This window comes from Pseudorasbora parva, chromosome 20, assembly GCF_024679245.1.
Source record: "Pseudorasbora parva isolate DD20220531a chromosome 20, ASM2467924v1, whole genome shotgun sequence".
Classification (NCBI taxonomy): domain Eukaryota; kingdom Metazoa; phylum Chordata; class Actinopteri; order Cypriniformes; family Gobionidae; genus Pseudorasbora; species Pseudorasbora parva.
In genome coordinates, this window is record NC_090191.1 from 34,061,794 (window position 1) to 34,077,741 (window position 15,948).

The 15,948-nt window shown below is 39.3% G+C and overlaps 1 protein-coding gene across 1 annotated transcript in view; it reads left to right on the top strand.

Annotated features, from left to right (window-relative positions):
• Positions 1–1,223: 1,223 nt before the first annotated feature.
• The window catches only part of LOC137049119 (deleted in malignant brain tumors 1 protein-like), a 52,215-nt gene continuing 37,490 nt past the window's right edge, over positions 1,224–15,948 (top strand). Inside the window, 10 exon segments of the mRNA XM_067427503.1 lie at positions 1,224–1,297; positions 1,436–1,566; positions 1,881–2,202; positions 4,933–5,231; positions 5,443–5,757; positions 6,278–6,601; positions 6,678–6,995; positions 7,226–7,580; positions 8,064–8,089; positions 8,266–8,580. Coding sequence (XP_067283604.1) covers positions 1,224–1,297; positions 1,436–1,566; positions 1,881–2,202; positions 4,933–5,231; positions 5,443–5,757; positions 6,278–6,601; positions 6,678–6,995; positions 7,226–7,580; positions 8,064–8,089; positions 8,266–8,580 — 2,479 coding nt within the window.

Genomic DNA, 15,948 nt, shown 5'->3' on the forward strand with positions numbered 1-15,948 from the left:
ACTTTCCTCCTCTCCTTCTTTGACTAACAGTAGCCCGATTTCCACCAGAGCCCTGTAGGTCAACGACACTGATGGCGGTTGTTGTTAACCCGGGACCCAACCGATCCGGTATGGAAGTCATATTCGTGATTCGCATAATGAATTTGGCCAAAGTTTTTTTACGTCGGATGCCCTTCCTGACACAACCCTCTCTATTTATCCGGGGTTGGGACCAGCACTAAAGGTACGCATGGCGTGTGACCTCCTGCTATATTCTGATATTCAGATTTCATCAAATTTAATATAACACAACATTTTCTATCAGTTGTTTTTAATGTTACACATGCATTGAGTGAACTGATGATTTTGTCCTCATAACCTAGGCTATGCTTTTGAGTTTGTTAAATATGTTGTTGAATATGTTTGTTTGATAATATTTGATAATAATGCTGGACCTTAAAGTTAACTAAAGTAAAATAAAATAAATAATATTTACATATCTAAATTACCTGTTTAACAAATAGTGTCCCACTTTACCTGCGTTCACCATCATTCTGCCCGTCTGTGTATTAAAATATATTATAACAGCAAACAAAAGAGTAACACGAATCTGCTATGAAGTGAGCGACGCGTTAAATACAGTGCAATTGTAGGTATAAACAAAATAGCGGTAAACAAAGAAATGTATTCTTTTTTTTTAATTAAATGCACAAAAGAAGAAATTTACATTTTCTGCCCATAAAAATGTATGAGAAGCTCCCTCATGGCCCAGACTCTTTTCTGCTTCTCTCTATAATAAGTGTTTTGCCTCCATCTGCTGGATGAATTACACATTGCAGTATTAAACACATTACAGCTTCAAATGTCTTGGATATAATGCCAAATTAATATATGTGTATAATAACCAATGTTGATTTACTAATGTTGTCTGAAATGTGTGTGTTTGTTGTACACAACCAGTCCAGTTCATTTAGTAATTTATTAACATCATACTGTTAATTGTGCTCTTGGTTAGTAAAATACATTTAATATTATACACATTTGTTTCAGAATAACTTTAAAATGTTCAGTTTTTTTTACCTGGTCAAGTATTTAGTGTGTGAAGTAAAGCTTCAGTAGTGAGCAGTCAGTCGTCAGTCTTGTATGTTGTGTGTGAGACTCAGGCTTTGATGCTGAATATAACCTGCAGTGTTTCTGGATCAATCTCCTTTAAGTTTAGTGTGACTTTCTCTCCACGCTGACATATGACTGACACGAGTCTGTCCTCAGTGAAGTGTCTCTTCACGCTGGAGGAGGAGTCCCGCTCATCAGCGCAGATGTTCTCTTGATATATATGGTGAAAATCATAAATGCCTCCTCTGATTTGTCAGTGATTGTGTTTGATGATTTCCTCTGTTGTGTCTAATAAGGTAACAGTGAGTGTCATTGGCAGCTGTGAGAGTCTCTCTCTCTTTAGGGGACTGACAGGAGCCAGTTTCTTCAGTGGGTTTCAGGAGCCGAGGAGAACAGAGTCAAACAAACAGAAGAAGATGGAGGGATGTCTGACACTCGTTTTACTCTCCTCTATTCTCACTATAACCACATCTGGTAAGTAATAGACTGTAAAGATGTGAAATTTTACTTGTTTGAATAAGTATTTTGACTATGATGGCATTAGACAGAAATGGAATAGACGCCTTTGTAATGTCTAAACTAAGATCTTGTGACACTAGACCATTAATTATCAATTACATTTTATAAATTATTTGAGCTTTTACAGGCAACCAGCTCTTATACACTCATGTCTAGCTTTAGTTGTCCAGTTTGAAATATTCCTAAATATTTCTATTTACCAACTTTGCGTGATTTTATAGATAATTGTATAATGTTCTACTACTGCTTTCTCTCTCCTTCATGTACAGATTTTGAGACTGTGAGGTTAGTTAATGGTAACAGTCCCTGCAGTGGTCGAGTGGAGGTTTATCATAATGGTCAGTGGGGAACAGTGTGTCATTATGATTGGGATATGACTGATGCTGCAGTGGTGTGTAGAGAGATAGGATGTGGAGCGGCTGTAGAGGCTGTGCGTGGTGCTCGCTTTCTACCAGGATCAGGACCAATCTGGATGGATGAAGTGGCCTGTAGTGGATCAGAGTCATCACTGAAGAACTGTATATCAAGAGGATGGGGTATTCATAACTGTCGTCATTATTATGATGCTGGAGTCAGATGCTCAGGTGAGCTGCTCCATACATCACACTTTTAACCCTCTGGTCCTCTTCATTTAAGGGTCACACTTGTCCTCCTCCCGGTCAAAAGTGCCCCCACCCCCCAATATGCAATATTTATAAAAAATTTGATTAACTATTTTTACCCATTGAAAATAATAGAAAATGTGCAAAAAATAATTTTAAATTATTTTTCAATTAAAGGAACTGTATGTAAGAAATGTATTTCAATTAATCATAAAATTGCCCTGATATGTCACTAGACATTAAAGAGGTACTTCAGCGCTGGAAAGATGAATCTGTATTCAAACTGGGTCATTAATGTAGTAGAAATGTGAAATAATTTTTTGAATTTGGTGCCCTCTAGACTAAGAAAAGACAAAAATGTATTTTTGTCTCATGGGGATGAAAGACTACAATTCCCAGAATGCTTCGCTGCCCTGTGAGGCCATTCCCAAAGCCACCACTACTGGATTACTGTGATTGAGTTAGAGAACAGACACTACAATTAAATACTGAACGTGTGTGTTCAATATAATGATCGAGTCGCCGCGTGAGTCTCACAGCACTAACTCAGATTAGGAGTCAGATTACATTAAAGTTATAAATGAGCTGATGAGCTCTCGTGATGAGAGCTGAGGAAATCGCGACCACACTCGCGGCATACATTGAAGGGGGTCGCACACCGGACGCGGAGCTCGGCGGCGCTCGGCGGCGCGCCACGCAGCGTCTCAGGTATCGCACACCGGACGCGCACATTTTAAAAGGCTAAGTTTATTATACATTTCCCCAAAATATGTTTAGACTTTATTCAAGCTGTTGAACTCAGAATGTAAAACAAATGTGTCTTGTAGCAAAGGTTGAAATCAGTATACCTTAACGATAATATACTTTTAATATAAAGCCTTGAAATGGCGCTCTGTGGCGCGGCAGGATTTAGAACAACTTCCTGAGTCGCCGCGGACAGGCGCCGAATGCCGCCACCGGTGTGCGTACACTCATTGAAAACAATGTGTTCGAATTTTAAAGACATGGCGCGCCGCCGAGCGCCGCCGAGCTCCGCGTCCGGTGTGCGACCCCCTTCACAACGCGTGTTCAGTCTGGCGTGTTTTCAGTTCATGCCCATGGAAGCTTAACTTTCATAGAAATTAATTTGAGACGTTAAAACACTTACATTGCTAAGCATCCGTTTAAATGAATGCCTGCAGCTGCGAGCTGAGCTGTGAGTGTGATCTCCATCCCCCATGTGTGGGTGGAAAACGTGGAAATAGCTCCCTCTGCTGGCTGTAGTCTTTAGCCTCTGGCCAAACATTCCAAAGATGATGCAAAATATCGTCAATTTGCGTCACTGGAGGAATTCTTCCAGAAATAAAATGCATAAATCTCTCGTTTCAGGGGGATATGGGGGGGGGGGGGGGGGGGGGGGAGAGCACAACCATTTGATTTTACTCCAGGGTTTCTACTTATACAAAGCCATATGCTAATCGCTGAAGTAACCGTTTAAGAAATCATGTTAATTTCAAATACTTATATCACTGACAAATGTAGTCCGGCCAGGATATTGTCATTTAAAAGTTGTTATTGCAGCCCTCAACTGATGTTGATGTTGACATGTTGTGTTTTGGCCTGAAGCTCCGCCCTCCACCTATCGACCAATCACGAAGTCAGAAGTGTTTCGGCATCCGGGTTGCCAGATCTGCTCTAGTTACCAGAGCTGCAGCTACAAACGTTCCTGCTGGATCCTGCAGCCGATCTGGCAACCTCGAGTCAGGGGGGAGGGGGAGAGGGGGGATAGAGATTACAGTTCCAGTTTGGGCCACAATCTTACATACACTTCCTTTAAAACAGTATTCCATGTAAAAATAGAGACGGGGAATTTAAAATAAAAAAAATTGAAGGTAGTTTTAGCCCTCTGGTGGTAAAAAAAGAAAAATGGATGTACTGCCCTGTTATGACCACTAGACTCCTATATAACTCTATATAGAGTGGCTTATAAATTCTTTAGTGTTTTTAGACATAGATACTTATTTTTTTTATTAAGTTTTGGATTTATACTAACACATTCTCAAAGACTACTTTTTGTCAAGGTTAGATTTTTTTATTTAAGTTGATTTGAATGTCAGTTTTTTTGGTGGGGTTGGTTGTGTCTATTTTGCACTCTTGATATTTTAGTGTCACTCCTACATTGCTATGCACTTTTTTTCTGGTTCATGGCTGATTTGTGGTTTGTATCACCAAAAGATTCCCTGAGTGTTTGTGTTTTTGCGTATTTCCCACTCATTTTCTATGGCGGTCAATTTTGACCGTGAAGAAAGGAGACAAGTGTGACTATTTTTTTACGACCATTTAACATATCCGACTCACCTTCTTGATTTGTTTGTGTGTTCACATAGATAATGCAACAAAAGTCACCAAGTGTCACACCATCCGGCTGAACCAAAAAAATTCTAATTTCAAAACGTAAAATGTTTCGGTCATTTTTGACCGAAGAGAATATTAACATTGATAAACATTTTATATGAAATATAAATTGATTGAATATAATTTGTTGTCAGAAGAATTCCTAAACATCTAATTGATGATTAGTGTGAATGAGTATTTTATTGTCTTAACTCAGTATTATCCTTTATAACATCCATTATTAATGTAAAGACTGTTGTTGTATGTCCACATCATAATCATAGTGGCAGATGTTCTTCTCTGTTGTGTAAATATAATCAGAAACCATAAACTACGGAAGGTCAAGTCTTGTGGACGGGTCTCATCTGTGCTCTGGGAGACTGGAGATGTATTTTGGAGGACGATGGGGTTCAGTGTGTGCTGCTGCCTTTGACCAGCAGGATGCAGAGGTTGTGTGTAGAGAGCTGGACTGTGGAGCTCCTGTACAGGTGCTGGGAGAAGCTGCTTTTGGAAAAGGAGACGCTCAGATGTGGACACAAGAGATTCAGTGCAGTGGAAATGAGTCTCAGATTCGACGCTGTCCATCATCAAACTCAACTATTATGAACTGCACTCATGACAATGACGTGGGACTGATATGTTCTGGTAAAATGTTCATTTAGCTTTTCTATAGAAAAATCTAATTGTTTCACTGAAATGTAATTTTTAGGTCAGTTTCTTCTTGGTTTGATCAGTTTCAGAAAGCTCTGTGTTCTTTGTCCAGGTTACACTGACCTCAGACTGGTCAATGGTCCTGACATCTGTTCTGGTCGAGTTGAGCATCAGTACTTCAGTAACCTCTATGTTCTGTATTCAGGTTACAAAGATGCCAAACTGATGAACGGCTCAGACTCTTGTTCTGGTCGAGTGGAGCTTCAGTTCCTCAATGATTGGGGCACAGTGTGTGATGCATGCTGGGATATGAGAGCTGCCAGTGTCCTCTGTAGACAGCTGGATTGTGGGATTGCTGTGTCTGTTGTGGGATCAGACTGGTTTGGAGAGGGAAGTGGTGAAATCTGGGCTGATGTGTTTGATTGTGACGGGAATGAAACAAAACTCTCAGAATGTTCCATCTCTTCATGGAGTCGAGCTGAATGTTCTCATAGACGAGATGTTGGAGTCATCTGCTCTAGTGAGTCCATGTTTCTGTGAGAAACACTGATATTACTCTGCTTAAAGAATTTATAGTATAAATACAATATTTCAGTTCTCATCACGCACTGTATTTCACATGTTTATTTCAGACTGAATTATTAATGCCCTTGTCATTTATTTCTGAATTCACTTTTTTAATAAAACCTATGGTTGGTAACACTTTACAATAAGGTCTCATTTGTTAACACTAGTCAATGTATTAAGTAACATGGAGTAACAACAAGCAATACATTTGTTTCAGTATTAAGTAATCTTTGTTAATGTTAGTTAATAAAAATGCAGATATTCAGTGTTTGTTCATGTTATTTAAGAGTGCTTTAACTCATGTTAACAAACACAACTTTTGATTTTAATAATGTATTAGTAAATGTTAAAATGTATTTTAACTAAGATTAATAAATGCTGTATAAATATTGTTCATACTTAGTTACATTATTAATGTAAAGCATATCATCAAACTTGCACTATTTTTGTAAAATATAAGATCTTCTCCTCAGGTTCCTCTCTGGCTGTTCATGATGGTCTGGTGCGGTTGTCTGGAGAGAGACAGTGTGAGGGGGAGGTGGAAGTTTCCATCCATCAGGTCTGGAGGAGAGTTCTGCTGGACTCCTGGAGTCTCACTGAATCCTCTGTGGTCTGCAGACAGCTGGGCTGTGGCTCTGTGCTGAACTTCTCCGGCTCCTCTTCATCCAGTCCTGAACTCAGTCATGAGTGTGTGACGGGCTTCCAGTGCTCTGGGAGTGAAGCTCATCTGGGGAACTGCAGCTCTCCACAAACTCTCAACTGCAGCTCCACACAACAGCTGTCAATCTCCTGCCTTGGTGAGAAGAGCAACATCTGGGCAGATTCTTCAGTTGTTAGTGATCAATAATGTGTTTTTCTCTCTCTGAATATCAGGTCACGGGTCCATCAGGCTGGTGGGTTCTGGGGGAGACTGTGCAGGGAGGCTGGAGGTTTTTCACAGCGGCTCATGGGGGACAGTGTGTGATGACTCTTGGGATATTAAAGATGCCCATGTGGTGTGCAGACAGCTGCAGTGTGGAGTGGCCCTCAGTAACCAGCAGGTACCAGCCTGGTTTGGTCCTGGTTCTGGACCCATATGGCTGGATGAGGTGGAGTGTGAGGGGAATGAGACGTCCCTGTGGAACTGCTCTTCTCCAGGCTGGGGAAAACATGACTGTCAACACAAGGAGGATGTAGGAGTCGTGTGCTCAGGTAAACAGTATTTTAAATTATAAATTGACAATATTTTAAACATTTAAATTAACCTATGTATGCGATTGATAAAATCCAGTGTACTATACCTTTTAAACATACATGTCAATAAAAAATTACACGGACATATTCAGAATCATACAGTTATACAGTATATTATGATTCCTGACCCAATTATCAGATGTAACTTATGTGAGAGTTAGCACTGATTCTCATCCTTCTCTATCTAGAGTTTAAAGAGATCCGGTTAGCTGAGGGCTGTGAAGGGAATCTGGAGGTTTTCTACAATGGATCCTGGGGTAATGTGTGTTACAATAAGATGGACAGAGACACAGCGAGTCTGATCTGTCAGGAGCTGAACTGTGGAAGATCTGGCAGTGAACCCAGTACTTCAGACGGACTGAAGTCTCATAATTGGCTTGATTTTTTAAATTGTCGACGTCATGATTCCACTCTATGGCAGTGTCCATCTAAACCTTGGGGACAGAATGACTGTGATAATGAAGTGGCCAAGATCACCTGCTCAGGTAAGATGATATTTATCTGATTTAAATGGTTCAACATGGTCATGTTTGGTTAAATATTATCTACAATGTCTAATATTATGTTCTGTGATGTTTTGTAACTTTAGGGACGAACATGAGCTTTTAGAAGTCTGTTTTTGACGCAGGCCTTTGCTTTGAGTAAATAAAGTTACTGTCACTGTCATTCAGAATACATTTGAATATGCCGATCCATTTATTGACCATTTGGCATTGCAAACAATGATTAAAATATTAATTTCTTACTGCTAACAAATCATATATTTAATTCAAAACAAACGGCTGGGCATAAGTTTTATACAATACACTGCACAAAACGCTCAACACAGTATGGTCAAAAAGTTTGTTTGACCATCCATCTGCGCACCTGTAACTCATCATCACCTTATTTAAATATACTCAAAATACTTCTCCTCAAAATCACAAAATGTACAATTCGATATAATAGCTCTAACAGAAACTTTAAAATTTCAGAGAAGGAGAATCCTGAATCTCCTCTGAGTCGTCTGACATGTTTAAACTCAACATCTCCTCATCAGAGACAGTGCTCAAGTAAGTTTATCAGATGTTTAGTTTTGCTTTTTCTTATGTTCATTTTTGTTTGTGCAGGTTTTTTTTCACATTCAAAATTAATCACAGCTTTAAAGGCCTCCAGTTTTATTTTAAACATGTTTTGCTGTAAATGTTGTGCTGAAGCTGGTCAGTGATGGTTGATGTGTGTGATTTAGAGCATGTTCCTCTCAGACTGAGTGGAGGGGCGGGCCGGTGCTCTGGGAGGCTGGAGGTGTATCATAACGCTGTGTGGGGCTCAGTCTGTGATGATCTGTGGGACATCAGCGATGCTCAGGTGGTCTGCAGGCAGCTGGGTTGTGGAGTAGCACTGAGGGCTGATGGGAATTCAGCCTTTGGTGCTGGTGAAGGTGTTGTGTGGCTGAACAGAGTCGAGTGCAGAGGGAATGAGATTCACCTGTGGGACTGTCCTCGCTCCCTGAAGAACCACACTGACTGCTCCCACAAAGAGCACGCTGGACTCACCTGTGCAGGTCACAGCAACACACTGAGGAATGTTAAATAAATAATTTACTTTGATTTGATCTTTAATTTTATTGTGTCCTTTTTAACAGATTTACCAGATTTGTCAGTGTCCACTACTCCTGCCACAACAACATCAGCTTCTCCTCCAGTTTCTCAGACAGTGCGCTCCAGCTCAACATCAGTCACTCCTCCACAAACTCCTCCAGCGTCTCTCTCCGTGCCTGTGATTGTACTGGGAGTTGTGCTCTTACTGCTCTTAGTGCCACTGCTTATACTGATTCAGCAGAACAGAGTGATGAGGAGAGGTAGGAGAGATCCAGAGACTGTCATATTGTGTCTTATTCAGTGTGTGATCAGTCATGTGTTGTGAACTGACAGCAGGTTTGTCTGTCTACACTCACAGCTCTCTCTAAGAGGAGACAAAGTATGAAGACTGAGGCCGTTTATGAAGAGATTCATCGCAGACACAATCACTTCACTCAGAGGGGTGAGACATGAGCCATGAATCTTATTTAATATGATTAATTAATAAGAGAGTCTGTCAGACACTTGATGTTCATCTATTATTAGTCCTGTTAAACCTCCTGCTTTAAACCACAGAGCTGCAGGTGCATGTTTATATGAGTGTGTGCTTGTCAGTGAATGTTTCTTCCTGTGTGTAAATATAGGAGGTAATAAGGAGCGGTTCATATGTTTGTAAGTGTAGGTGCAGGTGTGTGTGTGTGTGTGTGTGTGTGTGTGTGTGTGTGTGTCTTTCTGTGTGTATTTCTGGAAGGCAGTGAGGAATGGGTTCATGTGAGGATACATGTGGGTGTTTGCTAATAGGCCTAAATCCTTTATTAAAAAAATTCTTTAAAACTTTTAAAATGTAAGTATTTAATATGTGTGTTGTGTTGTCAGTAACACAATGCTTTATGATCCAGAGGAAATGAGGATTAATTCTGTTTGTAAAGATGAACATGTTTCTGACTGTTCTGCTCTCCTTTATCAGGGAGTCTCGTCTCTGAAGAACTGCATTCTGGGTATGAAGATGCTGATGAGCTTCTCTCAGGTTAGAGAGCTGAAGTATATTCAAAGTAATTCATAAAATAAATAATTTGATTTACACACACACACACACACACACACACACACACACACACACACACACACACACACACACACACACACACACACATATACATATACATATACATATACATATACATATACATATACATATAACACTTTGGTTATCTTATTAGAAAAGGATTTCAAGACTGCATATTATGATGATGTCACCAATGGCAGTGGCCTGAAAGGTCAGTTAACTGATCACATAATTTATTGCATATGATTATATATGTATGTATTTAACACCGAAATATACATATTTTGATGCAGAAGAGATGATGAAGGAAATCACACCGGGATACTATGATGATGTCATCACTGATGGACTGAAAACAGATCGTGGGACAGGTGCCGTTCTGTAATTCTGTAATAGGATATGAAATATCTGAAATATATACAATCTGTGTATGTATAAAAATATACATAATATTTTATATGAGTGTCTCATGTTTAATTTGCAGAAGACACACCTGAGAGCTATGATGATGTCATGACAAGCGGACAAAACTCTATCAAAAATGGTGTTTACTTTTTGTTATTGGTGTATTTAACATTCTTTTTATATTGATTTATGATATTATGGGTTTATCCCAATACATTGTATGATATAATGTAACGTTTATTCTGTTTTAATCTTCACGTGTAGTGGACACGCCAGAGCCATATGATGATGTCATCATTGATGGACAGAACTCTCCAGGTGTAACAGGTAAAGGTGAGACACACAGAAGTGCACTTTATTATCAACCGCTTCTAATGAGTGTGTGTTATAGCATTAATGAATCATCAGGACTTTATCAGGAGTAAATCTAACAGTCTCAGACAGTCATGAGAAAGAGATCAATGACATCATCAGTGACACGAGCTGATTTACAGATTATAATGTGAGCTTTTATTTCACATGTGTGTGTCAGAGGAAGATCAGGAGGAGTATGATGATGTGAAGAACAGCGATGAAGATCAGACAAACCTGTTGGGTGAGTTATTGTGACGTTCCTATAGCCGATGTTTTATTTATTTTGCTCATTTAATCTAAATATTAATGTAATCGTAAAAGTGAAAACTAAATTTGCTTTTGTTTTTAAAAACAGACTATGATGATGTGGGGGAGGAGTCAAATAAAGAGGGAGTGGCCATGTGACTCCCTGACCACACCCACTGCCTCTTCATCAAATCAGATGGCAGTTCCTGGAGCTACTGGGAGTTTCTTATGTTGCTAATAATGCATCAGTGCCTTATGGTTTTATACTATTTCTGATCTTTTTGTATGAAATGTTACAACAAAAAAACTATGTCTTCAGTATTTGTCCTATTATTTTGTCCTATTATAAATGACAACATTTAATTGTAGAGCAGGGGTTTTCAAACTGGGGTCTCCAGAAGGATCGAGGCGGTCCCCAGAACATTTCAGAGAATAAAAAGACAAAGCAAAAATAGAGTCTACCGAACATTCAAACCGTTTCATTTCTAAATGTTTCTCTCCTTTCTTGCCGCCATACATTCTTTCCAGATTTGTATATGTCTGCTTTGTATCTTTGGATTGAGTTTTTCTCACTATACTCCTCTTTATCTCACTCACTAGGAATGTAAGGTAGTGTTCTTAACGCAGTACATAAGCTTACTCACATTTATTGAGAAAGTTTCTTATTCAAATAATTTTTAATTGAAGATGTTCATCAGGTTTATACTTCCAACATTAAGCAGAGCCAATTTAAGTTTGGAAACAATATGTTGTATTTATAATGTCACACTTACTATTTATCTAACAGTTTAAATGTTTTTTCATACATAAAAATATATAGATGGATTTTAGGAAGGGGGTCCCTCATAAAAGGTTCATCATATTCGGGGATCCTTGGCATAATAACGTTTGAAAACCCCTGGTGTAGAGCATAACAACTCCCAATGCAATTTAATTTAGAAAGACATTTTAGTGATAACAACAAAAAGGTTTGCAAAAATAATTACACACATAATTTTTGTCATCAGTCAATCAAAACACATTTAAAACACCGATCTCACAGTTTATTGTGCGATGATACATTTTACATTTTAAATACATCTGCAGGTTGAGGTTGGATTAAAAATTCTTGTTTTTTCTTTTTTTAAACACTTTTCAACTCTTTCAAGAATTTCTACACAATCAGGAATATTAAAAATACAACAATCATTGGCCAAAAAAAATTAAAGGGTGCTGAATAAGTTTACATGACATTAATTCATTAAGACAAGATGAACCTTTAACATTTGATCTTTTCTTATCTAATCGAATGAAAGAGAGGAAACCAATCAGTTACCTCATCATCAAAAGAACAATGGGATCATTTTTTGTTACTTTTAGTTTTTTTTACTATGTTTGTTATTATGGCTGAATTGCCCTAAAGTGGGACACTTCCTAATGTGGGACACCTAAGGTCTAGTGCTTGTAGGTTCCCTATTAATACATGAATGCCAGTGAAACTATGGGTTAGCCATAGCTGTGGTGTCATATGATCTAAATCACATGACCTCTCAAGTGACATGACCTCCTTCACTACATCCATAAACCTCTTTATAGATCTTAAAGATAAAGATCTTTGGTCTTCCTCTTGACCTCCTGCCTGGCAGCTCTAACCTCAGCATCCTTTTACCGATATATTCACTCTCCCTCCTCTGAACATGTCCAAACCATCTCAACCTGGCCTCTCTAACTTTGTCTCCAAAACATCTCACATGTGCTGTCCCTCTGATGTACTCATTCCTGAGCCTATCCATCCTCATCACTCCCAAAGAGAACCTCAACATCTTCAGCTCTGCTACCTCTAGCTCTTCCTCCGGCCTTTTCCTCAGTGCAACTGTCTCCAAACCATACAACATCGCTGGTCTCACTCCTGTCCTGTACACCTTTCCTTTAATTCTTGCTGGTACTCTTTTATCACACAACAGACCTGACACTTTACTCCACCCATTCCAGCCTGCCTGCACACACTTCTTCACCTCTTTTCCACACTCCCCATTGCTCTGGACTGTTGACCATAAGTACTTAAAATCCTGCACCTTCTTTACCTCTTCTCCCTGTAACCTCACTGTTCCACTTGGTTCTCTCTCATTCACACACGTCTATTCTGTCTTGCTGCGACTAACCTTCATTCCTCTTCTCTCCAGAGCAAACCTCCACCTCTCCAGACTTTCCTCCACCTGCTCCCTGCTCTCACTACAGTGCCCCACTTCTTCCTAGCTAACCTCTTCCTCTGGATACTCTCCTGGACTTCCTCATTGCACCACCAAGTCTCCTTGTCTTCTTTCCTCCTTCCAGATAACACATCTAGCACCTTTCTACCTGTCTCCCTGATCACTTTGGCTGTAGTAGTCCAGTCATCTGGAAGCCCTTGACCACCTAAAGAGTGTCTCAACTCATCCCTGAAAACCACACAGCACTCTTCCTTTTCCAACTTCCACAACTTTTTCTTCTGCTCTGCCTTTACTCTCTTCCTCTTCCTCACCACCAGAGTCATCTTACACACCACCTCCTATGCTGTCTAGCTACACTCTCCCCTACCACTACTTTACAATTGCTAATTTCCATCAGATTACAGCGTCTACATAAGATATAGTCCACTTGAGTTCTCCTGCCACCACTCTTATATGTCACCCTGTGTTCCTGCCTCTTCTGAAAGTATGTGTTCATCACAGCCATCTCCACAATTTTAGCAAAGTCTACCAACCTCTGTCCTTCTGGGTTCCTTTCCTGAAGACCAAACCTGCTCATCACTTCCTCGTCCCCACTATTCCCTTCCCCAACATGTCCATTCAAATCTGCCCCTATCACCACTCTCTCACCTCTGGGAACAGTCTGCATCACTTCCTCCAACTCGCTCCAGAATCTGTCTTTCTCATCTTACAACCTACTTGTGGAGCATAGACACTAACAACATTCAACATCACACCTTCAATATCCAGCTTCAGACTCATCAACGTATCTGACACTCTCTTTACCTCCAAAGCATTCTTCACAAACTCCTCCTTCTGGATCACTCCAACTCCATTTTTCTTCCTGTCCACACCATTATAAAACAGTTTAAACCCTGCTCCAATGCTTCTAGCCTTGCTCCCTTTCCACCTGGTCTCCTGGACACACAGAATGTCAACTTTCCTCCTCTGCATCATATCTACCAGTTCTCTGCCTTTACCTGTCATTGTACCAACATTCAGAGTCCCTACTTTCAGTCCTAAACACCTGCCTTTCCTCTTCTCTCTCTGCCTACGGACACACCTTCCTCCTCTAACACACTTTCCTCCTCTCCTTCTTTGACTAACAGTAGCCCGATTTCCACCAGAGCCCTGTAGGTCAACGGCACTGATGGCGGTTGTTGTTAACCCGGGACCCAACCGATCCGGTATGGAAGTCATATTCGTGATTCGCATAATGAATTTGGCAAAAAAATTAAGTCGGATGCCCTTCCTGACACAACCCTCTCTATTTATCCGGGCTTGGGACCAGCACTAAAGGTACGCAGGCGTGTGACCTCCTGTGGCTATATTCTGATATTCAGATTTCATCAAATTTAATATAACACAACATTTTCTATCAGTTGTTTTTAATGTTACACATGCATTGAGTGAACTGATGATTTTTTCCTCATAACCTAGGCTATGCTTTTGAGTTTGTTAAATATGTTTGTTTGATAATATGTGTTAATTAGTCATGTATTTTTAATTAATATACAGGACAGGTTATTTTTTGATAAATCAGGGATTGCCCACTTTACCTGAAAACAGATTTGTAGGGAGTGCCTGACCTCAAAATGTTCATTGGTATGTCTTGCAAATAACATTATATCCGTTGTATTCATATTGAAATAATAATGCTGGACCTTAAAGTTAACTAAAGTAAAATAAAATAAATACTATTTACATATCTAAATTACATGTTTAACAAATAGTGTCCCACTTTACCTGCATTCACCATCATTCTGCCCGTCTGTGTATTAAAATATATTATAACAGCAAACAAAAGAGTAACACGAATCTGCTATGAAGTGAGCGACGCGTTAAATACTGTGCAATTGTAGGTATAAACAAAATAGCTGTAAACAAAGAAGTGTACTCTTTTTTTAAATTAAATGCACAAAAGAAGAAATTTACATTTTCTGCTCATAAAAATGTATGAGAAGCTCCCTCATGGCCCAGACTCTTTTCTGCTTCTCTCTATAATAAGTGTTTTGCCTCCATCTGCTGGATGAATTACACATTACAGTATTAAACACATTACAGCTTCAAATGTCTTGGATATAATGCCAAATTAATATATGTGTATAATAACCAATGTTGATTTACTAATGTTGTCTGAAATGTGTGTGTTTGTTGTACACAACCAGTCCAGTTCATTTAGTAATTTATTAACACACTGTTATTTGTGCTCTTGGTTAGTAAAATACATTTAATATTATACACATTTGTTTCAGAATAACTTTAAAATGTTCAGTTTATTTTACCTGGTCAAGTATTTAGTGTGTGAAGTAAAGCTTCAGTAGTGAGCAGTCAGTCGTCAGTCTTGTATGTTGTGTGTGAGACTCAGGCTTTGATGCTGAATATAACCTGCAGTGTTTCTGGATCAATCTCCTTTAAGTTTAGTGTGACTTTCTTTCCACGCTGACATATGACTGACACGAGTCTGTCCTCAGTGAAGTGTCTCTTCACGCTGGAGGAGGAGTCCCGCTCATCAGCGCAGATGTTCTCTTGATATATATGGTGAAAATCATAAATGCCTCCTCTGATTTGTCAGTGATTGTGTTTGATGATTTCCTCTGTTGTGTCTAATAAGGTAACAGTGAGTGTCATTGGCAGCTGTGAGAGTCTCTCTCTCTTTAGGGGACTGACAGGAGCCAGTTTCTTCAGTGGGTTTCAGGAGCCGAGGAGAACAGAGTCAAACAAACAGTGTGACGAGCAGAAGAAGATGGAGGGATGTCTGACACTCGTTTTACTCGCCTCTATTCTCACTATAACCACATCTGGTAAGTAATAGACTGTAAAGATGTGAAATTTTACTTGTTTGAATAAGTAGTTTGACTATGATAGCATTAGACAGAAATGGAATAGACGCCTTTGTAATGTCTAAACTAAGATCTTGTGACACTAGACCATTAATTATTAATTACATTTTATAAATTATTTGAGCTTTTACAGGCAACCAGCTCTTACACACTCATGTCTAGCTTTAGTTGTCCAGTTTGAAATATTTATAAATATTTCTATTTACCAACTTTGTGTGATTTTATAGATAA